Here is a 20,621-nt window from a genome sequence, read left to right on the forward strand (position 1 = left end):
GGGGGCTCATGGCCTGCAGACATGCCCCTCCCCCTCTAGGGAAGGTGGGGAACAGGGGGGAGGGGTTGAGATCCCCAGGCTGTGAGCTGTACGGCCTTGGCTGCCCCTCTGCGCTCAGCTTCATTCTGCCATCAGTAGTGGGAGCACTGGACTAGAAAGCCTCTGGGGTCTTCTGGGGGCAGTGCCAGGATGTCTGTGTGTGTGTGTGTGTGTGTGTGTGTGTGTGTGTGTGTGTGTGTGTGTGTGTAGGGGTGGGCTGTGTCCCACCAGGAGCGGGCTTCTGGGCCCGCCCTTCACCCTTGTGTGTCTGTGCAGCACGCGGCCCAGATGGAGCAGAAGCAGAACGACACGGAGAACAAGAAGGTGCATGGGGACGTCGTGAAGTACGGCAGTGTGATCCAGGTGAGCTGGGATCCAGGTGAGGTGTGATCTGGGTGAGCTGGGATCCAGGTGAGACAGCAGGGAGGGGGTGCCATGGGGGAGGGGTGCCAGCTGCCAGGGCACCACCCAACCCAGGCCTGTCTCTGTGACTGCGTGTCTGCCCGTTGCTATGTGGCCTGGGTAGCCGTGCCCACGGCTGTGTGGTCATCTGCACAGATTCTGGAGCCAGGAGGTCCGGGTTCGAGTCTTGGTTCTGTGGCCTGGGCGAGTTACTTTATTCCCCGAGCCTCTGTGTGTGCCCCTCTGCAGAATGAGGCAGGGACAGTGCTTCGCCCTCGGTTGTTCTAAGGCCGCGTGACGCACTGCACGGAAGCTCCTCTGTGTGATCCCACAGGTGTGTGACTGGGTGTGTGGTTGTGCGCGTGGCTGTGTCTCTACGTGTTCGTATCTGTGTGTCTCACACAGTATGTGTGTCAGGCTCTGACCAAGAGTCCAGGCTGCCTCCCAGGGCCTCTCCTCTGACGGGCCAGCCTCCTGGGGTGACTCTGTCCCGCCTGCCCCCCCAGCTCCTGCACATGAAGAGCAACAAGTACTTGACCGTGAACAAGCGGCTGCCGGCCCTGCTGGAGAAGAACGCCATGAGGGTGACGCTGGACGCCACGGGCAATGAGGGCTCCTGGCTCTTCATCCAGCCCTTCTGGAAGCTTCGGAGCAATGGGGACAATGTGAGGACAGGGCTGGGTTGGGCCTGCTGGAAGGTGCAGGCCGCAGCTGCAGGGGGGCTTCTCCAGGCTCTTCGATATGGAGGTTCCTTTCTTAGGGGGTGGACTGACCAGAGAGAAGCCGGGGTCCCAGCTCACCCCCCTCACCCTGCTCCCCTGTCCCCATAGGTGGTCGTGGGGGACAAGGTGATCCTGAACCCCGTCAACGCTGGGCAGCCTCTGCACGCCAGCAATTACGAGCTCAGTGACAATGCCGGCTGCAAGGAGGTGAGTGGGGTGGGGCTGACCCGGGGCCGGGACTGGGACCTCTGCTGCAGCGCATGCACCTGCACCTGGACGAATGTCTGCTGAGCAGCAGGTGCAGGGAAACGCTAAGGGACAAAAGGGACCACGCATGCGCAGTTGGGGCAAATCATGGACGATAAGGTACAAAAAGGCCGCAAACCAGCTGCCACATCTGCGGTGCTGGGAGCAAAAGCTGGGAACTGCACCACTGAGGGGGTAGGCAGGCCACCTAAGCCCCGCCCGCTGACCCACCCCCACGCTATTTAAGGGACTAGAGCCGGACCCCCTCAAGGAGCAAGCGGGGGTACCTGTTACTTGTTCTTGCTCCTCCTGCTGCAGCAAAACCCAGTAAAGCCTCACCTGAATTCCTCCTCTGGCCCCTTGTCAGCTTCCTTTGATTAAAGCAAGGACCCGGGTGGGTGACAGGGCCAGCCCTGCAGCAGAGGGGCATTCCCCCCCTACCCTCGGGGCCCCTTCCTCCAGTCCTGTCTATCCCCTGGAGGCCTGGGCCTCACCACTCCCCTCTGTCTCCAGCGGCTGTTCCCATGCTGCAGCCCGCAGCTTGGCAGCCCCAGGGCAGCTGGGCTGGGGCCGAGGGGCCCGGTTGGGAGAACACCCCTCTCCTTGTGCTTTGACGGGGGCTTGGTTGGCCTCTCCTCACCCCCTATAGGGCTGGGGGTCTGCCCAGCATGATGGGCCTCTCCCCACCTCTCCAGGTCAACTCTGTGAACTGCAACACCAGCTGGAAGATCAACCTGTTTATGCAGTTCCGAGACCACCTGGAGGAGGTGTTGAAAGGGGTAAGGACCAGGCACCTGCCCCCTTGCGGCCCTGCTGCCACCTTCCCAGCTCCACTCCCTGTGGGGCCCTGTCTGGCCCTGTGCCCCCTCCAGTTTCCCCCCACCCCACCCCCCAGGAGACACAGGTGGGTTGCCCCTTCTCTTGTCTCAGCCTCACAGCCCCCTACCCGCTCCTGGCTGGTCTCACTTGGCTCTCCTGCTAAGGGGGTGTCAGTGGGCTGGGGGTCCCCGTCCCCACCTTGGGGTGGGGGCAATCCTTTGAGCACCCTGCCCCTCCCCACCGCCTGCTCCATGGTTCCAGGCCAGGCCCCCTTCCCTTTGCCCTGTGCCCTCCTGGGCAAGGCTGCTGAGTCAGGGCCTGTGTCTGGAGGGGAGGGGACGGGCCCGTGGGGGACAGCGCCGAGGGAGACTCCATGGTGGAGGCTTTGCAGGGACTGGAGCGGGAGTGGAAGGAGGGCTGGAGAGACCGGGGGAGACCCCGAGAACCAGGCGTGGATGAGAGAGGGGTTCAGAGGCCCTTCAGGTGGGGCTGTAGGGTTCGGAACCAGCCGGTTGGGGTGCAGGCAGTGTATGGAGCGCAGACATGGGGAAGAAAAGGGTAGGCTCCTCCGCTGGAGAAATTGGCAGGTACGTGGCTGGGGTGCCTGTTAGAGGGACAGACAAGCCTTAAGGAGGTGGTTCCCCCCCTGCACCCCGCCACCCCCAATGCACTGGCCTCCCTTGCTCGGAAGCCTGCCGAGGCACCTTTGCCCCCGGGCCCCAGCCAGGCTGCTCTGATGTTCCCACCCTCCTCCTCCCTCCCCTAAGCCTGTTCATCATCCACACATTGGCCAAGGCCCAGCCCTTGTGCCACCTCCTCCCAGAAGCCTTCCCTGATTGCCCATTCCAGCCTCATTTCTGTGTCGTGCTTAGAAAATGTAGCATCAAAAAAAAAAAAAAAAAAAAAAAGTAGCATCACTGGTTCCAGAACGCCCCGTGCTGCTGCTCCGAGACGTTTCTGTGGATCTGTCCTGGCTCCCGGGTCAGACTCCAGGCAACTCACAAGTGAGACTGAAGCTTAGATCCACCCCCTTTGCGCTGTGGCCCATCACTGCCGGACAGGAGAGTCAGTAGCTCAGCCGTAGGACCTGCCCCACTCGGTGTGAACTCACTCGCTCACTCCCTCACTGCTGCGGTCACTCCACAGACGGTGACCGAGTACCTGGTGTGTCTGGTGCCGGGAAGACAGATCAGGCTGTTATCTGATAATAAGAGACGCGGCAGCCGGGGGCAGCCCGCCGTGGGAGGGAGTGGGGGCTCTGGGGCACATCCCTTGGCAGGACACGTAGCTTTCCCTGTGCCTGAGTTTCTCCGCCTGTTGATGGGGAGAACGGGAAGTGCATGCGGGGGGCTGGTAGGAGGATTAGGTGAAACAGCCCATGCGGGTGCTTGCTGCGGTAAGTGCACAGTGCTACCCCCTTATACACAGGAGAGTCCTTAGTGTTCCCATTGTACAGAAGGGGAAACGGAGGCTCTGAGGGGTTGAGGGACTTCTCTAAGGTCACGCTGCTTTTTTTTTTTTTTTTTTGTCTTTTTGCTATTTCTTTGGGCCGCTCCCGCGGCATATGGAGGTTCCCAGGCTAGGGGTCGAATCGGAGCTGTAGCCACTGGCCTACGCCAGAGCCACAGCAACACGGGATCCGAGCCGCGTCTGCAACCTACACCACAGCTCAAGGCAATGCCGGATCGTTAACCCACTGAGCAAGGGCAGGGACCGAACCCGCAACCTCATGGTTCCTAGTCGGATTCGTTAACCACTGCGCCACGACAGGAACTCCTCACGCTGCTTTTAAGAGCAGAGCCAGGATCCAGACCTAGTCTCAGTGTCTAAAGCTACACCAGTGACCAGGCCAAGGTGCCTGTCCTCCAGCTGCCCCAGTCCAGTGGGGAGCAACAGAAATGGGCCTCATTTACTGACACTGAGGCAGGAAGGGGCCCAGGAGGGGTGCAGCGTGGCCTGGGGAGACACTGTACCCCTTCGCGGCGGGGGTGATGTGAGAATGGCCTTAAGAGTTCGGGTGAGGGAGTTCCCATCGTGGCGCAACGGAAACGAATCTGACTAGGAACCATGAGGTGGCGGGTTCGATCCCTGGCCTTGCTCAGTGGCTTAAGGATCCGGCATTGCCGTAAGCTGTGGTGTAGGCCGAAGACGTGGCTCGGATCCTGCGTTGCTGTGGCTCTGGCATAGGCCGGCGGCTTTAGCTCCGATTAGACCCCTAGCCTGGGAACTTCCATATGCTGCAAGTGCAGCCCTCAAAAGACAAAAGACCAAAAAAAAAAAAAAAAAAAAAGAGTTCGGGTGAGGTTTCTAGAAGGACAGCATGGGGAGGGAGGCAATGAAGGCAGATTTGGACGTGGGCAGGCTGGTGGGGGGGGGGGCTGCGGACAGAGAGCCTGGCTGACGGCCCAGCGCTGGCTGCCCTCAGGAGTGTCCCTGCCCGCCCTGAGCCCTCGCCCTGCCGCCCGCAGGGGGATGTGGTGCGGCTCTTCCACGCGGAGCAGGAGAAGTTCCTGACTTGTGACGAGTACAGAGGCAAGCTGCAGGTGTTCCTGCGCACCACGCTGCGCCAGTCCGCCACCTCGGCCACCAGCTCCAACGCCCTCTGGGAGGTGGAGGTCAGGCCCTGCTCCCCCCCCAGACCTGCCCTCTGGTCCAGCCCTGTGCGCCCCGGGGGGGCGAGGTCCGCCCGGGCCCAGCCCCTCCGCAGAGCCTCACCCCTGCCCCCCTCAGGTGGTCCACCACGACCCCTGCCGTGGAGGAGCCGGCCACTGGAACGGCCTGTACCGCTTCAAGCACCTGGCCACTGGCAACTACCTGGCTGCTGAGGTGAGTGGGGGCAGAGGGCATCCTGGGAGCTCAGGCGCTGGGAGCTGGCGCACGAGGGGCTGGCCCACAGCTGCACAGGGACATTTGCCAACCTTCACGCGTGCATTGACTCAACACGTGTTTCAAATACATGCGTGACTGTGAACACGTGTCATTGCTGTGATCCTCCCAGGCCAGCAGCACTATGCCCAGCCCTCGTGGAACTTAGATTCCGCATCCGCATCCATGTCTGTCTGCGATGCACAGGGTGTGTGTGTGTGTGTGTGTGTGTGTGATGCACAGGGTGTTGTGTGTGTGTGTGTGTCTGTGGGTCTGTGTGTCTATGTAGAGGGGCCCTGGAGGGCAGGGCCTGGGCTTGTTGGCACCTGCAGGAGCACCATGAGTTTGGGGGCTGATGTGGGCACCCTTGGAGGCGGGGGGTGGCTGCCTGTCCTAACCCAGGGTCCTATGTGGACACTGTTTTGGGGTGGGAGTCATGGGGTAGAGCTGGGTGTCCGACAGCACCCCCATCTGGTGTCTCTGTCTAGGAAAACCCCAGCTACAAGGGTGACGCCTCTGACGCCAAGGCGGCAGGAACGGTGAGGCCCTAAGGAGGTTTGCGGCCTGGGGGGCAGTGACCAGGGGGGCAGTGACCAGACTCCACCCTGGGGTGGGCGGCGCAGGGGACGTGGAACCGAGAGGTGGGCTGGAAGGAGAGGAGGGAAGGGCTCCTGCCTGAGCTGGGGTCCTCACCCCAGGGGGCCCAGGGCCGCACGGGCCGCCGGAACGCTGGGGAGAAGATCAAGTACCGCCTGGTGGCCGTGCCGCACGGCAACGACATCGCCTCCCTCTTCGAGCTGGACCCCACCACGCTGCAGAAAACCGACTCCTTCGTGCCCCGGTGGGTAGGCAGCACGCGCCGGGGGACTGGCCGGGTGCCCAGGCTGGGCCATCCTGTCCTGACTCTTGTGCCCACCACTCCTCCATCCCCAGCTCCTTTGGCCTCAGGACTGCATGACCCCCCCCCTCCGCTTCTAGGGAATCCAGCTGTGAGGCTGGTGGCAGCTCACCCCCCCCAAAGGCTTGCCACGTGCCCAGCCTGGGTCCCACACCCTGGGTGCCGCCCTGTGCCAGCTGTCTGTCTACAAGCCTTCTCTGCAGTGTTTACAGCCAGTCGGCCTGGGGCTCAGGCACAGGCTGCACAACAGCTTGTCCGGGGTACACCGGGTGTGGGGGCTGGGCTCCCTGACCTTTAGGGCCCCCTAACCCTGAGATCCTAGGACGTAACATCGAGAAACTTCCCGTGTCACTAAGCAGCTGTCTGACCTCAGGCAGCGGACTCAGTCACTTTGCCTGACTTCCTCACCTATAAAGTGAGAATATCAAGTGACCCATCACCAGGGCTGATGGGAGAATTAACTGAGTCCCTAAAGGCCCCCAGTCTCCTGCCAAGAAGTCTTGGGGCAGAGGTCTTGGGATGTTGAGATTGTTTCTTAATCAAAGACATGAGTATTTCCTCTTTGAATTGGGGGCTGTTGGCACTAAATGGGATGCATAGTTTAAAGAGCCTCATTTGTGCAAGTGAATTTTGGTCCCAAGCTTGCAGACCAGCCTGGGTTTTTGGAGCACTTGGCTTTGGCGAGAGCGGGGGAGGCGCGTGGGCTGGGAGAGCACAGCAGGTAGCAGGGGCCTGGGGCCGGCGTGCTGGACTTTCTTCCCTGGCTCGGGCTCCTCACCTGGGCAGACTGGGGCCCCATCCCACTGCCGCTGGGTGTGGAGTCAGGCGGAGGATGGGAAGCCACTGGGGTAGAGCAGCAGACGCTGGCCGCGCTCTGTGGCGCACTCCCTGGACTCCGTCCCGCCCTCCTGCAGAAACTCATACGTCCGGCTGCGGCACCTCTGCACCAACACGTGGATCCAGAGCACCAATGTGCCCATCGATGTGGAGGAGGAGCGGCCCATCCGGCTCATGGTGCGGGCCCTTGCGGATGCGGGCTGGGGTCGGGCCAAGCTGGTCCCTGGGTGCCCCGCTGACCTCTGTCCCTGCAGCTGGGCACCTGCCCCACCAAGGAGGACAAGGAGGCCTTTGCCATCGTGTCGGTCCCTGTGTCCGAGATCCGAGACCTGGACTTTGCCAATGATGCCAGCTCCATGCTGGCCAGCGCCGTGGAGAAACTCAACGAAGGCTTCATCAGCCAGAATGACCGCAGGTGGGCCTCAGGGCAGGGTGCGTGAGGTTTCCTGAGAGGTCTGGTCCTCCTGGGGTCCTCCTGGGGTCCTCATGTCATAGACAAAGGAGTCAGAAGGCAGAAGCCAGGCAGCCAAGTGGGGGCAGGGGAGACGGGGGGGGGGCGCTGGTCACTGCAGGGCCCTGGCTAAGCCTCATCGCTCACGGACTCCAAAGACTAACCCTGTCACAGAGCCATTGTTACCCTGTTTTACTGATGATGGGACTAAGGCTCAGAGAGGTTAAGAGACTTGCCTAAGGTCACACAGCTCGTAAGTGGCAGTCAGGGTGGAAGTGCTGAGCCCTGCTGGTCCTTTCCAGATCTGAGTACCCTGACACTCTGTCTGGGGGGCACTTCGGAATCCAGGGTGGGTGGGCAAGGGGTGCGTTTGCAGAGCAGTTCGGGGTGAAGCTGGGGAGAGGAACTGAAGGCCGACGGGGGGGTTCTGCTGGGGCACGGGGGCTGGTGGGTGGGGAAAGCCCTCTGGCTGCCATGGGGGCATGTGACAGGGGTTGGGGTGGGGGGGCAGGCTCCTCACACTCGTCATCCTTGGTGTCCCTTCCGGAAGGTTTGTCATCCAGCTGCTGGAGGACCTGGTGTTCTTCGTCAGCGATGTCCCCAACAATGGGCAGAACGTGCTGGACATCATGGTCACCAAGCCCAACCGGGAGCGGCAGAAGCTGATGAGGGAGCAGAACATCCTCAAACAGGTGCCTGCGCATGAGGAGGCGGCGGGGACCAAGCGGCAGCGCCTTTTCTGTCTCCAGCTGGTCTCCAGCTGTGCTCTCCCTGCTGTTTCTCATCACCTCTTTTTTTTTTTCCCCCTCTGGCCACAGCATGCAGTGGCTAGATGTGGGATCTCAGTTCCCAGACCAGGGACTGAACCTGGGCTGCAGTGGTGCAACAATTAGACCACTAGGGAAGTCCCTCTCATCACTTTTTTCTTCCTTTCTTTCTTTCTTTCTTTGGGCCTCACCCATGACATATGGAGATTCCCAGGCGAGGGGTCGAATGGGAGCTGTAGCTGCTGGCCTACGCCAGAGCCACAGCAACTCGGGATCCAAGCTGCACCTGCGACCTACACCACAGCTCACGGCAACACTGGATCCCTAACCCACTGAGCAAGGCCAGGAATCGAACCTGCAACCTCACGGTTCCTAGTCGGATTCGTTTCCGCTGCACCACAACGGGAACTCCGCAAAATGTCTTTTGAAAGCTTGTTCATTTTTGGAACCAGGATCCAACTAAGATTTCCTCCATTTCCTTTGATTCTGGCTCTTTGGTCTCTTTTCTGACACAGTTTTTCGCCCACACTCAGTTCCCATGTTAAGCTTCTTTTTGGACAAGGCGGGCCCGTGTCTGGCCAGACCCCTGAGCTGTGGTGACTCTCTGCTCAGGATCCCAGCTGGGACTGGAATTCACAGTGGGCAGGGGAGTGAGGGCTGGCACTGGGGCTGCTGGTGGGTGGACTGGGGTCGTGGTCTTGCTTGGAATCGGGGCGGGGGGGTCATTTGGGGGCTTAGGATTCCTGGGATCATCAGGGCACGGGCAGGTCTGGGGATCTCACCTGACTCTGGCTGCTCCCCCAGATCTTTGGCATTCTGAAGGCCCCCTTCCGCGACAAGGGGGGCGAGGGCCCCCTGGTGCGGCTGGAGGAGCTGTCGGACCAGAAGAACGCCCCCTACCAGCACATGTTCCGCCTGTGCTACCGCGTGCTGCGCCATTCCCAGGAGGACTACCGCAAGAACCAGGTGCGCCCGGGGCCCCATTGCCGTCCTGCCACCATCCTGCCAGCCTCACAGGCACAGTGGGCGCCATCTTTACAGGGGCCTTGTGCTGGGCTGAACGCGCTGACCTTGGTGTTGAAATTCTTAAATTTTTTTTTTTTTTTTTTTTTTTGGTCTTTTTTTAGGGCCGCACCCAAGGCATATGGCGGTTCCCAGGCTAGGGGTCTGATCAGAGCCACAGTTGCCGGCCTGCACCACAGCTACAGCCACGCCAGATCCGAGCCGCATCTGCGACCTACACCGCCGGTCATGGCAACGCCGGATCCTTAACCCACTGAGCGAGGCTAGGGGTCGAACCAACAACCTCATGATTCTTTAGTCGGATTTATTAACCACTGCGCCACGATGGGAACTCCCTGAAATTTTTAATTTATTTATTTTTTTTGCCTTTTTGCCATTTCTTGGGCCTCCTGCGGCATATGGAGGTTTCCAGGCTAGGGGTCTAATCGGAGCTGTAGCCGCTGGTCTACATCACAGCCACAGCAACGCGGGATCTGAGCCACATCTGTGACCTACACCACAGCTCACGGCAACACCGGATCCTTAACCCACTGAGCAAGGCCAGGGATTGAACCCGCAACCTCATGGTTCCTAGTCGGATTTGTCAACCACTGAGCCACGATGGGAACTCCTGAAATTTTTAATTTTTGAACAAGAGTCCTGCTATTTCCTTTTCACTGGGCCCCTCAAATCACGCAGCTGGTCCTGTCAAACCGCCAGGGTCCCTCTCTCTGGGAGGGTCGCTCTGGCAGGGAGATGGGATGGGTTAAATAACCGTGTTTATAAGCCCAGACCTCGGCCCCGGGCTGGCCTCCTCCCCGAGACCCCTTCCTTTCCTAGGGTCAGGGTGCCCTGCTGGTGTTGGGTCCCTGTCTCAGGGTCTGGGCTCCCGGTGACCCCCAGCCTGTCTGCCCCACCAGGAGCACATCGCCAAGCAGTTTGGGATGATGCAGTCCCAGATTGGCTACGACATCCTGGCCGAAGACACCATCACCGCCCTGCTGCACAACAACCGCAAGCTCCTGGAGAAGCACATCACCAAGACCGAGGTGGAGACCTTCGTGAGCCTCGTGCGGAAGAACCGGGAGCCCAGGTGGGCTTGCTGCCCCCGCCCCCAGCATCCAGCGCCACCCCTCCTCTCCCTCCCCCTCCCTTGTCCCCTGCTGCTGCCGCCCCAGTGCTGGTCGCTAAAGGTTGACATCCTTCTTCACTTGTTGGTAAACTGCCACCTCTCCGAGTCCCACGCCCAAGTTTGGCCCAATCTAGCATCCGTGGGGGTTGGCTCCTGGTACAGCGGGAGGCCCTGGACCCTCTGCAGTAGCAGAGGCAGTGCCTGCCATGAACCAGTTACAAATTTTGAATATCACTTCTGTCTTGTGCCTTTTTTTTTTTTTTTTGTCTTTCGTCTTTTTAGGGCCGCACTCTCGGCATGTGGAGGTTCCCAGGCTAGGGGTCTACTTGGAATTGTAGCTGCTGGCCTACACCACAGCTCACGGCAATGCTGGATCCTTAACCCACTGAGGGAGGCCAGGGATCGAACCTGCAACCTCATAGTTCCTAGTCGGATTCATTTCCGCTGTGCCACAACGGAAACTCTTTTTTTTTTTTTTTTTTTTTTTGTCTTGTCTCCTCATGCCTTCTTTACTCTGACCCCCTGGACATCTGTCTAGCCCGAGGGTGATGCCCGAGGGTGATGCCCATGGGTCGTCCTCCCCACCAGGGCAGCTGGGAGTCTGTACCCCCATCTCCAAGGTTTGGGGAGGGTGCAGGTGCTGCCAGCTGAGGAAGGAGGAGGGTGGGCTTGGTCCCCCACTGGGGGCCGCCTCTGAGCCCCTCCTCCCAGCCCTGCTGTCGCCACCCCAGGTTCCTGGACTACCTCTCTGACCTTTGTGTGTCCAACCACGTCGCCATCCCGGTCACCCAGGAGCTTATCTGCAAGTGTGTGCTGGATCCCAAGAACAGCGACATTCTCATCCAGACCGAGTGAGCCCTCTGCACGGTCCCACCCACAGCTGGGCCTCTGCCCAGGGTTCCTCCTGCCCAGCTTCCCAGCCTCCTTGGAGCTGGGGCCCCCAGCCAGGTTCAAGGTGGAAGTGGCACCCCCTCTCTCTGCAGTCATGTGCCCATTGCTGTGTGCCCAGCACTGTGTGCCCAGCACTGGGTGCAGAACTGTGTGGGGGAGGGGATGATCCAAGGCCCCCGCCCTCCAGAGGCTCCTGGTCTCTTTGGGGTCATTAGCTGGGTCTCTCGTGGAGGGTGGCAGGGGGTGGGCAGCCAGGGAGCCTGGCACTCAGCCCACTGGGGGAGGGGAGGTCTGTGTGGCAGGGCATGCCCGAGGAGGGTGCCTCCCTGTGATGGGTGCCTGGTCCGCAGGCTCCGGCCCGTGAAGGAGATGGCGCAGTCCCATGAGTACCTGAGTATCGAGTACTCGGAGGAGGAAGTGTGGCTCACGTGGACTGACAAAAACAATGAGCACCACGAGAAGAGTGTGAGGCAGCTGGCCCAGGAGGCGCGCGCCGGCAATGCACACGATGAGAATGTGCTCAGCTACTACAGGTGCGCCCCTGGGCTGCGCCCTGCATCCTCCGGGGGCTCTGCCCCGCCCTGCTCCACCCCGGGTCCTCCAGGACCCCGCCCTGCCCCGGGACGAGCTGTGGCAGCTGCAAGGGGGCTCCTGCCTCCACCATCGGGGTGACTGGGCGGCCTGAGGCCAGGCTCAGCGCAGTGACCAGGCCCGAACGAAGCCCACACCTGTCTCCACACATGCGTAATTGACCAGTCAGAATGCCAGCCCTTGTCTGACGCCATCTCCCAGGCACTGGTCCAAACACTTCATGCCAGCGGTTATTTCAGCCTCACAACAAGCTGTGAAGTAGAGACTACCCATCATTGCCCTCATTGTGAGGTTAGGGAGACAGGCACAGAGACGTCAAGGAACTTGCCAAGATGACACAGCCCTAAGTGCGGAGCAGGGCACAATGTGGAGCAGAACAAGGCTTCCTGCATGCAGTCCTCACTGCTGAGGCTCTTGCATCCGGGTCTCACTCTCCCCTCCTCTTGCCCTCAACCCCTCCCCCCAGCCTCCCTTCCTCTTACCCAGCTCTCCCCCCACCCTGCCAGCCTTCCCTCTACCGCCCTGGCTGAGCCAGAGCGCATCTTCCTCCTTAGCGAGGAGGGGAGACTTGCCGTCACTCAGAAGCCCAGACTCTGTCCTATCCTGGTCTCACTCAGAATTATGCCCCTTCTGTTTCAGTGGCCAGTGCATGGTTTAACCCAAGTCCCTTTGCCACTTTCTCAAGTCCATGACAGGCCTGGGCTGTGCCAGCATCCCTCGAGAGCCCACCTGCAGTGTCCTCACGGTCCTCCCTGCCCTGCAGGTACCAACTGAAGCTCTTTGCCCGCATGTGCCTGGACCGGCAGTACCTGGCCATCGACGAGATCTCCCAGCAGCTGGGCGTGGACTTGATCTTCCTGTGCATGGCCGACGAGATGCTGCCCTTCGACCTGCGTGCCTCCTTCTGCCACCTGATGCTGCACGTGCACGTGGACCGCGATCCCCAGGAGCTGGTCACGCCGGTCAAGTTCGCCCGCCTCTGGACGGAGATCCCCACGGCCATCACCATCAAGGAGTGAGACGGGTGGAGGAGGGTGGGCCCGGGATGGCTGGCGGGTCGGGTCTCAGGGGTCCTCACGCCTCATCGCCTCCCTCCGCCCCCAGCTATGACTCCAACCTCAATGCCTCCCGAGACGACAAGAAGAACAAGTTCGCCAGCACCATGGAGTTCGTGGAGGACTACCTCAACAACGTGGTCAGCGAGGCCGTGCCCTTCGCCAACGAGGAGAAGAACAAGCTCACCTTCGAGGTGGGCTGGGCTCTGCGGGCCTGGCTCGCGCCCCCTGGGAGTGGCCGCCGTGTCCCTAAGCTCGCTTCCCAAAGTGCCCCGCCAGTGCAGGGAGACCGCACAGACCTCGGGGACTCCTGGGAGGGGGGCTGCCTGCCCTGGTGCACTCGCCCCATCGGCCTGGGGCTGGGTCACAGGACCCCAGCAGAAGCCGCCCTCCACGTCCTGCATTTCTGCCTTATCCTCCCCACAGTGGCCTCCTCTGCAGGCCTCTTTCTCAGTAACCCCCTGGGGCCAGACTTCTCTTGGCCATGCAGCCCCGGCATCCGCCAGCCTTTGCGGAGGAGTCAGCCCCTGGTTCCACCCATTGGTTCCCCGAGCTGGCCCCGCCCACCACGCTTTGGCCCCGCCCGCACTCACTTCGGCCCCGCCCCCTTTCTGCAGGTGGTCAGCCTGGCGCACAATCTCATCTACTTTGGCTTCTACAGCTTCAGCGAGCTGCTGCGGCTCACGCGCACGCTGCTGGGCATCATCGACTGCGTGCAGGGCCCCCCGGCCATGTTGCAGGCCTACGAGGACTCAGGTGGTGAGGCCTTGCCCCGCCAGCTGTCTGCCACCCATCCCAGCATTCCTCGATCTCCTCTTAGCACCAGAAGTCCTTGCCATCAACCCTCCTGTTCAGCTGCCCCCTGGCTCTGCTGCAGGACCCTGTCCCTCCCGTCTGGGCTAGACCAGAGAGGCCCCTGCCCAGGCGCTGTGCAGACCCTGGGGTCTGGGCAGATGGCTTTCCAATACAACTTGGTGGCACGCACGCATTCTAAACGCAACGTGCAAAGAGACCGGCCCCTGGCTTCTAGTGCTCTCCACATTGTGGCCCCAGCCCCCGTGGTCTGTAGCAGCTCTCACCATTTCCCACACGAGAACTCTCTCATCTCCCCACGCCATTCCCCTTTGCCCCGGCCCTTCCTTCTCTTTCCAGATTTGGCTGGGTTAGCCCTGCCCCTTCCTTAGCGTGGCTTTGCCCTGCAGCTGATGGAGATGCATCAGACCGGTGCCCCTGCCGTGCACCGTCTGTGACCTGCTTCTGCTCCCCGCTCCGCAGGCAAGAACGTGCGGCGGTCCATCCAGGGCGTGGGGCACATGATGTCCACCATGGTGCTGAACCGCAAGCAGTCTGTCTTTGGTGGCCCCAGCCTGCCTGCGGGGGCCGGTGCCCCCGAGGCCCTGGACAGAAGCAAGTTCGAGGAGAATGAAGACATCGTGGTGATGGAGACCAAGCTGAAGATCCTGGAGATCTTGCAGGTGGTCGGCCAAGGACGTGGCGGTGGTGGGGCAGGAGAGCCGGGGGCAGGTGGGCGCTCTTCTGGGAGGTGGGGGAGGTGAGCCCCTGCAGCTCACAGCATCTGGTCCTGGGGGCTCCACCGTGATTCTCCGAGTGCAGGCTCTGAGGAGCAGCGGCCTCACCTGGGAAGTTAGGCATGCAGGTTCCCGGGCCCCTGTGAGACAAGGCTCAGAAACGCTGGAGGCGGGCCTGCGGTCTGCGCTGTGACAAGCCCGCCCAGTGATTCCGGTGTGCGCCAAAGTCGAGCTCTGTCCCTTCACTGTACAGATGAGGACAGGGAGAGAGGGGAGGGGACTGTCCTGTGGCCCCACAGGTTTTGAAGCTGGACTAGAGACTCGAGAGCCCATTTCCTGGTGGGCTGGATGCAGTCATCCTTCTGGGTGTCTTCTGGGCCTGAGACCCCACTCCCCTCCCCCCGCTCCGCCACACTTGGGGAAGGGGCTTAGCATCCCGAGGAGGGATAAATGGGGATAGGGGCCCTGCTTTTGCTGTGCTGCCACCAGAGGACAGAGGGTATTGCAGTGACTTCCTTGGGGGCCCAGTCTGGGCAGAGCCGGACTCATTCTGGGGGCCAGGGCTTCCAGATCTGAGTTCTGGGTGTGACCAGAGGCTCCATGCCCCATGAGGAGAGAGGATGGATGCTGGGGAGGGTGTTTGCAACCCTGTGTCCTCATGCCACCCCTCAGGGGCCTCTCCTGCTCCCACCTGCCCATGCTCCCTGGTCCCCCTGCTCCCGGGAGCCCAGGTGTGTTTGCCGAGGGACAGGAGGGCCGGGCTCGGCCTCTGAACTGGGGAGCTTCCTTCCCGTCCCTGTGAGGCTCCAGCCTGGGGAGGGGCACTGAGGGGCTGGGAGGGGGTCTCTGCCTCACTGAGGAGGGGAGCCATCCCCCATCCCTGGTGCTGGGGGCGTGGGGGCCCTGGACCACCCTGGGGGTCAGAATCTTGATTGTTTCTGTTGCCACGTCCCATGACATCCCGAACACCTGTGCCGAGCCCCCCGAGTGCTGAGGTAGCTGCTCACCCCTCCTGGAGCCGGACTGGCCTCCTAACCTCAGAGGGGTCCTCACCCCGCCCTCTCCCCCTGTCCAGTTCATCCTCAACGTCCGCCTGGACTACCGCATCTCCTACCTGCTGTCCGTCTTCAAGAAGGAGTTCGTGGAGGTGTTTCCCATGCAGGACAGCGGGGCCGACGGCACAGCCCCTGCCTTCGACTCCACCAGTGAGCGTCCGTCCACCTCCCCTCACCCGCCTTCAGGCTGAGGCTGGGGTGTCCAGCAGCGGGCTGCAGCCTGCGATACCTCAGGCAGCTCCCAGCCCTGCCCGGCGCCCGGGCTGCAAGGGCCTTTCCTCTCCCGTGCCCCAGTGAGGGGGTGGGCAGGACTGGTCCCTCCTTCTCCTCCATGGGGAAACCGAGGCCCATAGCTGGGCAGAGATTTGCCCAAGGTCATGGGCTATCAGAGGCTGAGCTCCCTCAGCCCAGAACCCTGCTCAGCCCAGCAGGGCTGTGGGGCTGCTGCCGTCCCTGTCCTGGTTGGCTCCACCTCCACCAGCCCAGAGGGACTGCCACCCAGCTAATGTGGGGAAGGGGTGGCTTGGGTGTTCCCTGTCCCCAGCATCTTGCCTGTGCGTGGACCTGCCTCATCTGCCCGATTTGCTCCCTACAGCTGCCAACATGAACCTGGATCGCATTGGGGAGCAGGCAGAGGCCATGTTTGGAGTGGGGTGAGGCCAGGGTTGAGGCGAGCAATGGTGGGTGGGTCTGGGTGGGTGAGGCCGACGTCGGCTTGAGACCCCCGTGGGTGGCCCCTTCCTTCTGGGTCAGTCCCCCTGTGGACCGTTCCCCGGCTCTGGGGCAGGGGACCCCAGCTTTGTGCTCTGATTCTTCCTGGCCTGCCCGGCCCCAGTGTTGTCCTGGTCACTCTGTCTCCACTCAGGGCAGCTGGACTGTTTGTGTATCAGGACTTGGGCCAGGGAGCTGGGGGTTGTCCCTGGGTCCCACAGCAGGAAGGGCAGCCTGTTGTACAGAGCGGGCTGGAGTGGGGGTCGCAGTTGAGAGTCAGGGGCTCTTAACCATTTTTGTGCCATGCCCATGGCGTCTGGTGGAGTCTTGGGATACCTTCTCAGAATGGCATTTTTAGATTTTTTTTTTTTTTGTCTCTTTCAGGGTCATACCTGCAGCATATGGAGGTCCCCAGGCTAGGGGTTGAACCAGAGTTCTAGCCGCTGGCCTACACCACAGCCACAGCAATGCAGGATTCGAGTCTGCTTGCGACCTACACCACAGCTCACAGCAATGCCAGATCCTTAACCTACTGAGCGAGGCCAGGGATCGAACCCGCGTCCTCATGGATGCTAGTCAGATTCGTTTCTGCTAAGCCACGACTGGAACTCCAGAATGGCGTTTTTAAATTCATAAAATAATGCACATAAAAATTACAAAGGAAACCAATGGCATGGAGATGCAGTTATCAAAATATTGAGGAAAACAAACTTGAAGTGATAGTTACAGATGTGCCTCTTTATTAACGCATTAAATAACAAGCAGAGCCGGGGGTGTAATTAGTGCCGGTGCTTCCAAGTAGTGAGGAGTGTAAACCATAGGCTGCGATTTCTGGAACAGCTCTGAGGTGATGGGAAAACATCTGCGATTTTTCTGGGTGCCCAAGTCAAAGGTACCATGAATTTTTTCTCACCGAAGGGCACGCTGCATTTCGGTGAGAGGTTGGTAAAAATAAAGTGGCGTGTTCCCCACCTGTGTTGGGGCCCGGCCTCTATCCTGGGGCCCCCGGGGAAGAGTCCCAGCTTCAGGTGCCTGGCCAAGGGGAGGCCCGCGGGGGTCACGTGGGGGCCCCGGGCGGGCCGGGGTCTGAGCGCAGCCGCTCCCTGCAGGAAGACAAGCAGCATGCTGGAGGTGGACGACGAGGGCGGCCGTGCCTTCCTGCGCGTGCTCATCCACCTCACCATGCACGACTATGCGCCGCTGGTCTCGGGGGCCCTGCAGCTGCTCTTCAAGCACTTCAGCCAGCGCCAGGAGGCCATGCACACCTTCAAGCAGGTGCTGCCTCCGCCCTCCAGGGGGTGGGGGGAGGGCCCCGGGGCCCCGGTGGGCGGCTGTGCCGCCGCGCACTAGGCCAGGGCTGCTCACCCCCTGGGGACAGCTTGAGATATGTTCCTGGGGGTTCGGCCTCACTGAGGTCCTTAAACTGGGAGCCACGCCTTGGCCACCTTTATCTCTTGTCAGCCTGGCTCAAGGGCTATTGCTTTTTTTCTTTTTGTCTTTTGTGTTTTGAGGGCCGCACCCATGGCATATGGAGGTTCCCAGGCTAGGGGTCCAATTGGAGCTACAGCTGCTGGCTTATGCCACAGCCACAGCAATGTGGGATCCGAGCCGTGTCTGCCACCTACACCACAGCTCACGGCAACGCCGGATCCTTAACCCACTGAGCGAGGCCAGGGATTGAACCTGCAACCTCATGGTTCCTAGTCGGGTTTATTAACTACTGAGCCATGATGGGAACTCCGACGATTATTTTTTTTTTTTTGGCTTTTTAGGGCCGCACTCGAGGTATATGGAGGTTCCCAGACTAGGGGTCAAATCGGAGCTGTAGCTGCCAGCCTACAGCACAGCCATAGCAACTCGGGATCCGAGTCGTGTCTGTGACCTACACCATAGTTCACGGCAATGCCAGATCCTTAACGCACTGAGCAAGGCCAGGGATTGAACCCATGTCCTCGTGGATACTAGTCAAATTCATTTCCACTGAGCCACAACAGAAACTCCAGCCTCTTATGATGCGCACAGCACTTTACAGATTGCAAACTGTATCTCGTGCACCTTTGCTCAGGGCTTTGAATCAGGCCTGGCATGCAGTCAGCCCTCACTAAGGGGGCCGTAGTCTGGATGGTTCCCTGCCATGCTGGACGGGCATTTAGCGAGGGCAGCTGTGTACCGGACACCGAGCATTGACTTGAGTTCATGGAATTCTCCAAGCAGCCCCGCCAACGAGGCTTCTACCCTCATTCCCATTTTACAGATGGGAGAAACTAAGGCCCTGGGGAGCCCTCCTCCCCAACCCCTGAGCCAGAGTGGGTAAGGTGAAGATAGAGTCAGGGTTCAAGTTGCTCCTCTAGCCAGCATTTGGCGAGGACAGCATGCTTTGCCCTGCCCTGTTCAGGACCCGAGCAAACAAATGACAGGCCATAGCAGCATGTGACGTGCGGGTCAGTGAGTCAGTGAAAGCAGGTGACGAGGCAGCTCTCGACCAGGGGTGCAGGGAAGGCTGTGGCCATCCGGGAAGGCTTCCTGGAGGCAGCAGACTTAGAGCAGAGCCATAAACCCCAGTAGGGTTTGGCTCGGTGGAGAGGAACAGTGGCGGTGTGTAGGTACCAGCAGCAGAGGCCATCTCACCGGGCGGCCCGGCGTCCCCCTCCAGGTGCAGCTGCTGATCTCGGCCCAGGACGTGGAGAACTACAAGGTGATCAAGTCGGAGCTGGACCGGCTGCGGACCATGGTGGAGAAGTCGGAGTTGTGGGTGGACAAGAAGGGCAGCGGCAAGGGAGAGGAAGTGGAGGCGGGGGCCGCCAAGGACAAGAAGGAGGTGAGCGGGTGCAGGGCTGCGGCCGGGCGTCCTGCGGGGCTTGGGCCCTGCTGACTGCCCCCCTGTGCCCACAGCGGCCCACGGACGAGGAGGGCTTTCTGCAGCCGCCAGGGGAGAGGAGCAGCGAGAACTACCAGATCGTTAAGGGCGTGAGTGGCTGGCTCTCGGGGGTGGGTCCAAGGCCATCTGCCCTGGAGGCCCCTGCGGTCTCCTCCTCCTCCTCCTCCCGCTCTGCTGGCCTGTGAGACATCTTCCAGCTTTCGCTGAGCGTTAAACACAACTCTGCCAAGGTCCAGATGGAATTATTTTAAAGCTGAAGGAATTTGATGAAATTCCATTTCAAAGTCATATTGTTCTATGGACTTTTATGGGTGGGATCGGCTTTCCGTGCTTCCTGGCCTTATTGCGGCGATGATCAGATTCAGTGGCCATTCCCCCTCTCGGCCTCTGCCCCCCGAGTGGCTGGCTGAGCAGTGGGGTGGGCCAAGGGGAAGCTTGAGGAAGTGGGGGGGGCAGGGGTGCTCTGGGCTCATCCTCCCCACCCCCAGATCCTGGAGCGGCTGAACAAGATGTGCGGTGTCGGGGAGCAGATGAGGAAGAAACAGCAACGGCTGCTCAAGAACATGGATGCCCACAAGGTCATGCTGGACTTGCTGCAGATCCCCTACGACAAGGTAACCCTTGACCTCTGACTCCCGGGGAAGCTGCACCCTGAACCCTGACCTGATCTGTCCCAGCCTCACCCGAACCTTTTACACTGGCTGCCCCAGATATCTTGACCCTTTTGTCTCGATGCTCTGTGACCTTGAACTGACTCCAGCCTAACCCTGATTCTTGACCGTGACCCTAGCTTCCGTTTCCCTCTCTGGTCTGATCCTCATAATCTCAGCTTCAATTGAACCTCTGACCCTCAGCCTTTTTAGCCTGACTCCTGCTGAGCTGAATCGGACCCCAGCCTCTCCTTGACGCTCGGTCCTTATCTCCACCCCTGACTTTGATTCTTCACCCTAACTGCCCCTGACCTCTTACCGGGACTGTCTCCGAGCCCACCCGGGCCCCTAACCAAGCACAACCTCGTCTCAGCCATCTACCGCTCCCTTTGACCTTGATCTCGACATGCCCGAGCTTCTCCCCGCCTCTTGACCTGACCCTTTCGCCATGCTCCCCAGCTCCAGCCGCATCTCAACCTCTGACCCTCCGGCGCTAGCGCATTTCCGCACCCTGACCCGCCCCCACCCATCTGAGCTGTGGCCCCAGCACCTCCCCCTCCTCTCTGCGTCCAGGGCGACGCCAAGATGATGGAGATCCTGCGCTACACACACCAGTTCCTGCAGAAGTTCTGTGCTGGGAACCCGGGCAACCAGGCCCTGCTGCACAAGCACCTGCACCTTTTCCTCACGCCGGGGGTGAGGGCGCAGGGCGGGGCTTGGCAGGCGGGGCAGGGGCGGGGCTTGGCAGGCGGGGCAGGGGCGGGGCCGAGCCGGCGACCCCTCCCTGACCAACTTCGTGCTTGCCTGCAGCTGCTGGAGGCAGAGACCATGCAGCACATCTTCCTGAACAACTACCAGCTGTGCTCCGAGATCGGCGAGCCCGTGTTGCAGCACTTCGTGCACCTGCTGGCCACCCACGGGCGCCACGTGCAGTACCTGGACTTCCTGCACACGGTCATCAAGGCCGAGGGCAAGTACGTCAAGAAGTGCCAGGACATGATCATGACCGAGGTGAGGGCGGCCGCGGGGTGCTCGGGCACAGACTGACGGGACCCTGAGGTGCTGGCTTGCAGAGGGTCAC

At 60.9% G+C, this 20,621-nt stretch overlaps 1 protein-coding gene across 10 annotated transcripts in view; it reads left to right on the plus strand.

Moving 5' to 3' along the window:
* The window catches only part of ITPR3 (inositol 1,4,5-trisphosphate receptor type 3), a 65,413-nt gene that overhangs the window by 28,843 nt on the left and 15,949 nt on the right, over positions 1-20,621 (plus strand). For 5 of the 10 annotated variants that reach the window (XR_014809918.1, XR_014809916.1, XR_014809915.1 and 2 more), the window contains exons 4-30: positions 316-402; positions 948-1,106; positions 1,272-1,370; positions 2,105-2,188; positions 4,697-4,843; positions 4,959-5,054; positions 5,582-5,632; positions 5,792-5,934; positions 6,906-7,005; positions 7,083-7,243; positions 7,830-7,971; positions 8,851-9,012; positions 9,969-10,141; positions 10,912-11,031; positions 11,422-11,604; positions 12,426-12,677; positions 12,767-12,911; positions 13,335-13,476; positions 13,993-14,192; positions 15,322-15,451; positions 15,897-15,954; positions 17,122-17,287; positions 18,666-18,830; positions 18,905-18,979; positions 19,379-19,504; positions 20,114-20,236; positions 20,351-20,551. Coding sequence is in view for 2 of the 10 variants with exons in the window: in XM_003128345.6 (XP_003128393.1) it covers positions 316-402; positions 948-1,106; positions 1,272-1,370; positions 2,105-2,188; positions 4,697-4,843; positions 4,959-5,054; positions 5,582-5,632; positions 5,792-5,934; positions 6,906-7,005; positions 7,083-7,243; positions 7,830-7,971; positions 8,851-9,012; positions 9,969-10,141; positions 10,912-11,031; positions 11,422-11,604; positions 12,426-12,677; positions 12,767-12,911; positions 13,335-13,476; positions 13,993-14,192; positions 15,322-15,451; positions 15,897-15,954; positions 17,122-17,287; positions 18,666-18,830; positions 18,905-18,979; positions 19,379-19,504; positions 20,114-20,236; positions 20,351-20,551 (3,690 nt within the window). In the remaining 8 variants the exon portion in view is untranslated. The remainder of the gene's footprint in view (positions 1-315; positions 403-947; positions 1,107-1,271; positions 1,371-2,104; positions 2,189-4,696; positions 4,844-4,958; positions 5,055-5,581; positions 5,633-5,791; positions 5,935-6,905; positions 7,006-7,082; positions 7,244-7,829; positions 7,972-8,850; positions 9,013-9,968; positions 10,142-10,911; positions 11,032-11,421; positions 11,605-12,425; positions 12,678-12,766; positions 12,912-13,334; positions 13,477-13,992; positions 14,193-15,321; positions 15,452-15,896; positions 15,955-17,121; positions 17,288-18,665; positions 18,831-18,904; positions 18,980-19,378; positions 19,505-20,113; positions 20,237-20,350; positions 20,552-20,621) is intronic. The other 5 variants (XR_014809919.1, XR_014809917.1, XR_014809922.1 and 2 more) reach the window with 1 other exon arrangement.

Source organism: Sus scrofa, chromosome 7, assembly GCF_054392235.1.
Source record: "Sus scrofa isolate SSC_HxYL_T2T_F1_AM1 chromosome 7, Sscrofa_HxYL_maternal_Yorkshire_Landrace_v2.0, whole genome shotgun sequence".
NCBI classification, from domain to species: Eukaryota; Metazoa; Chordata; class Mammalia; order Artiodactyla; family Suidae; genus Sus; species Sus scrofa.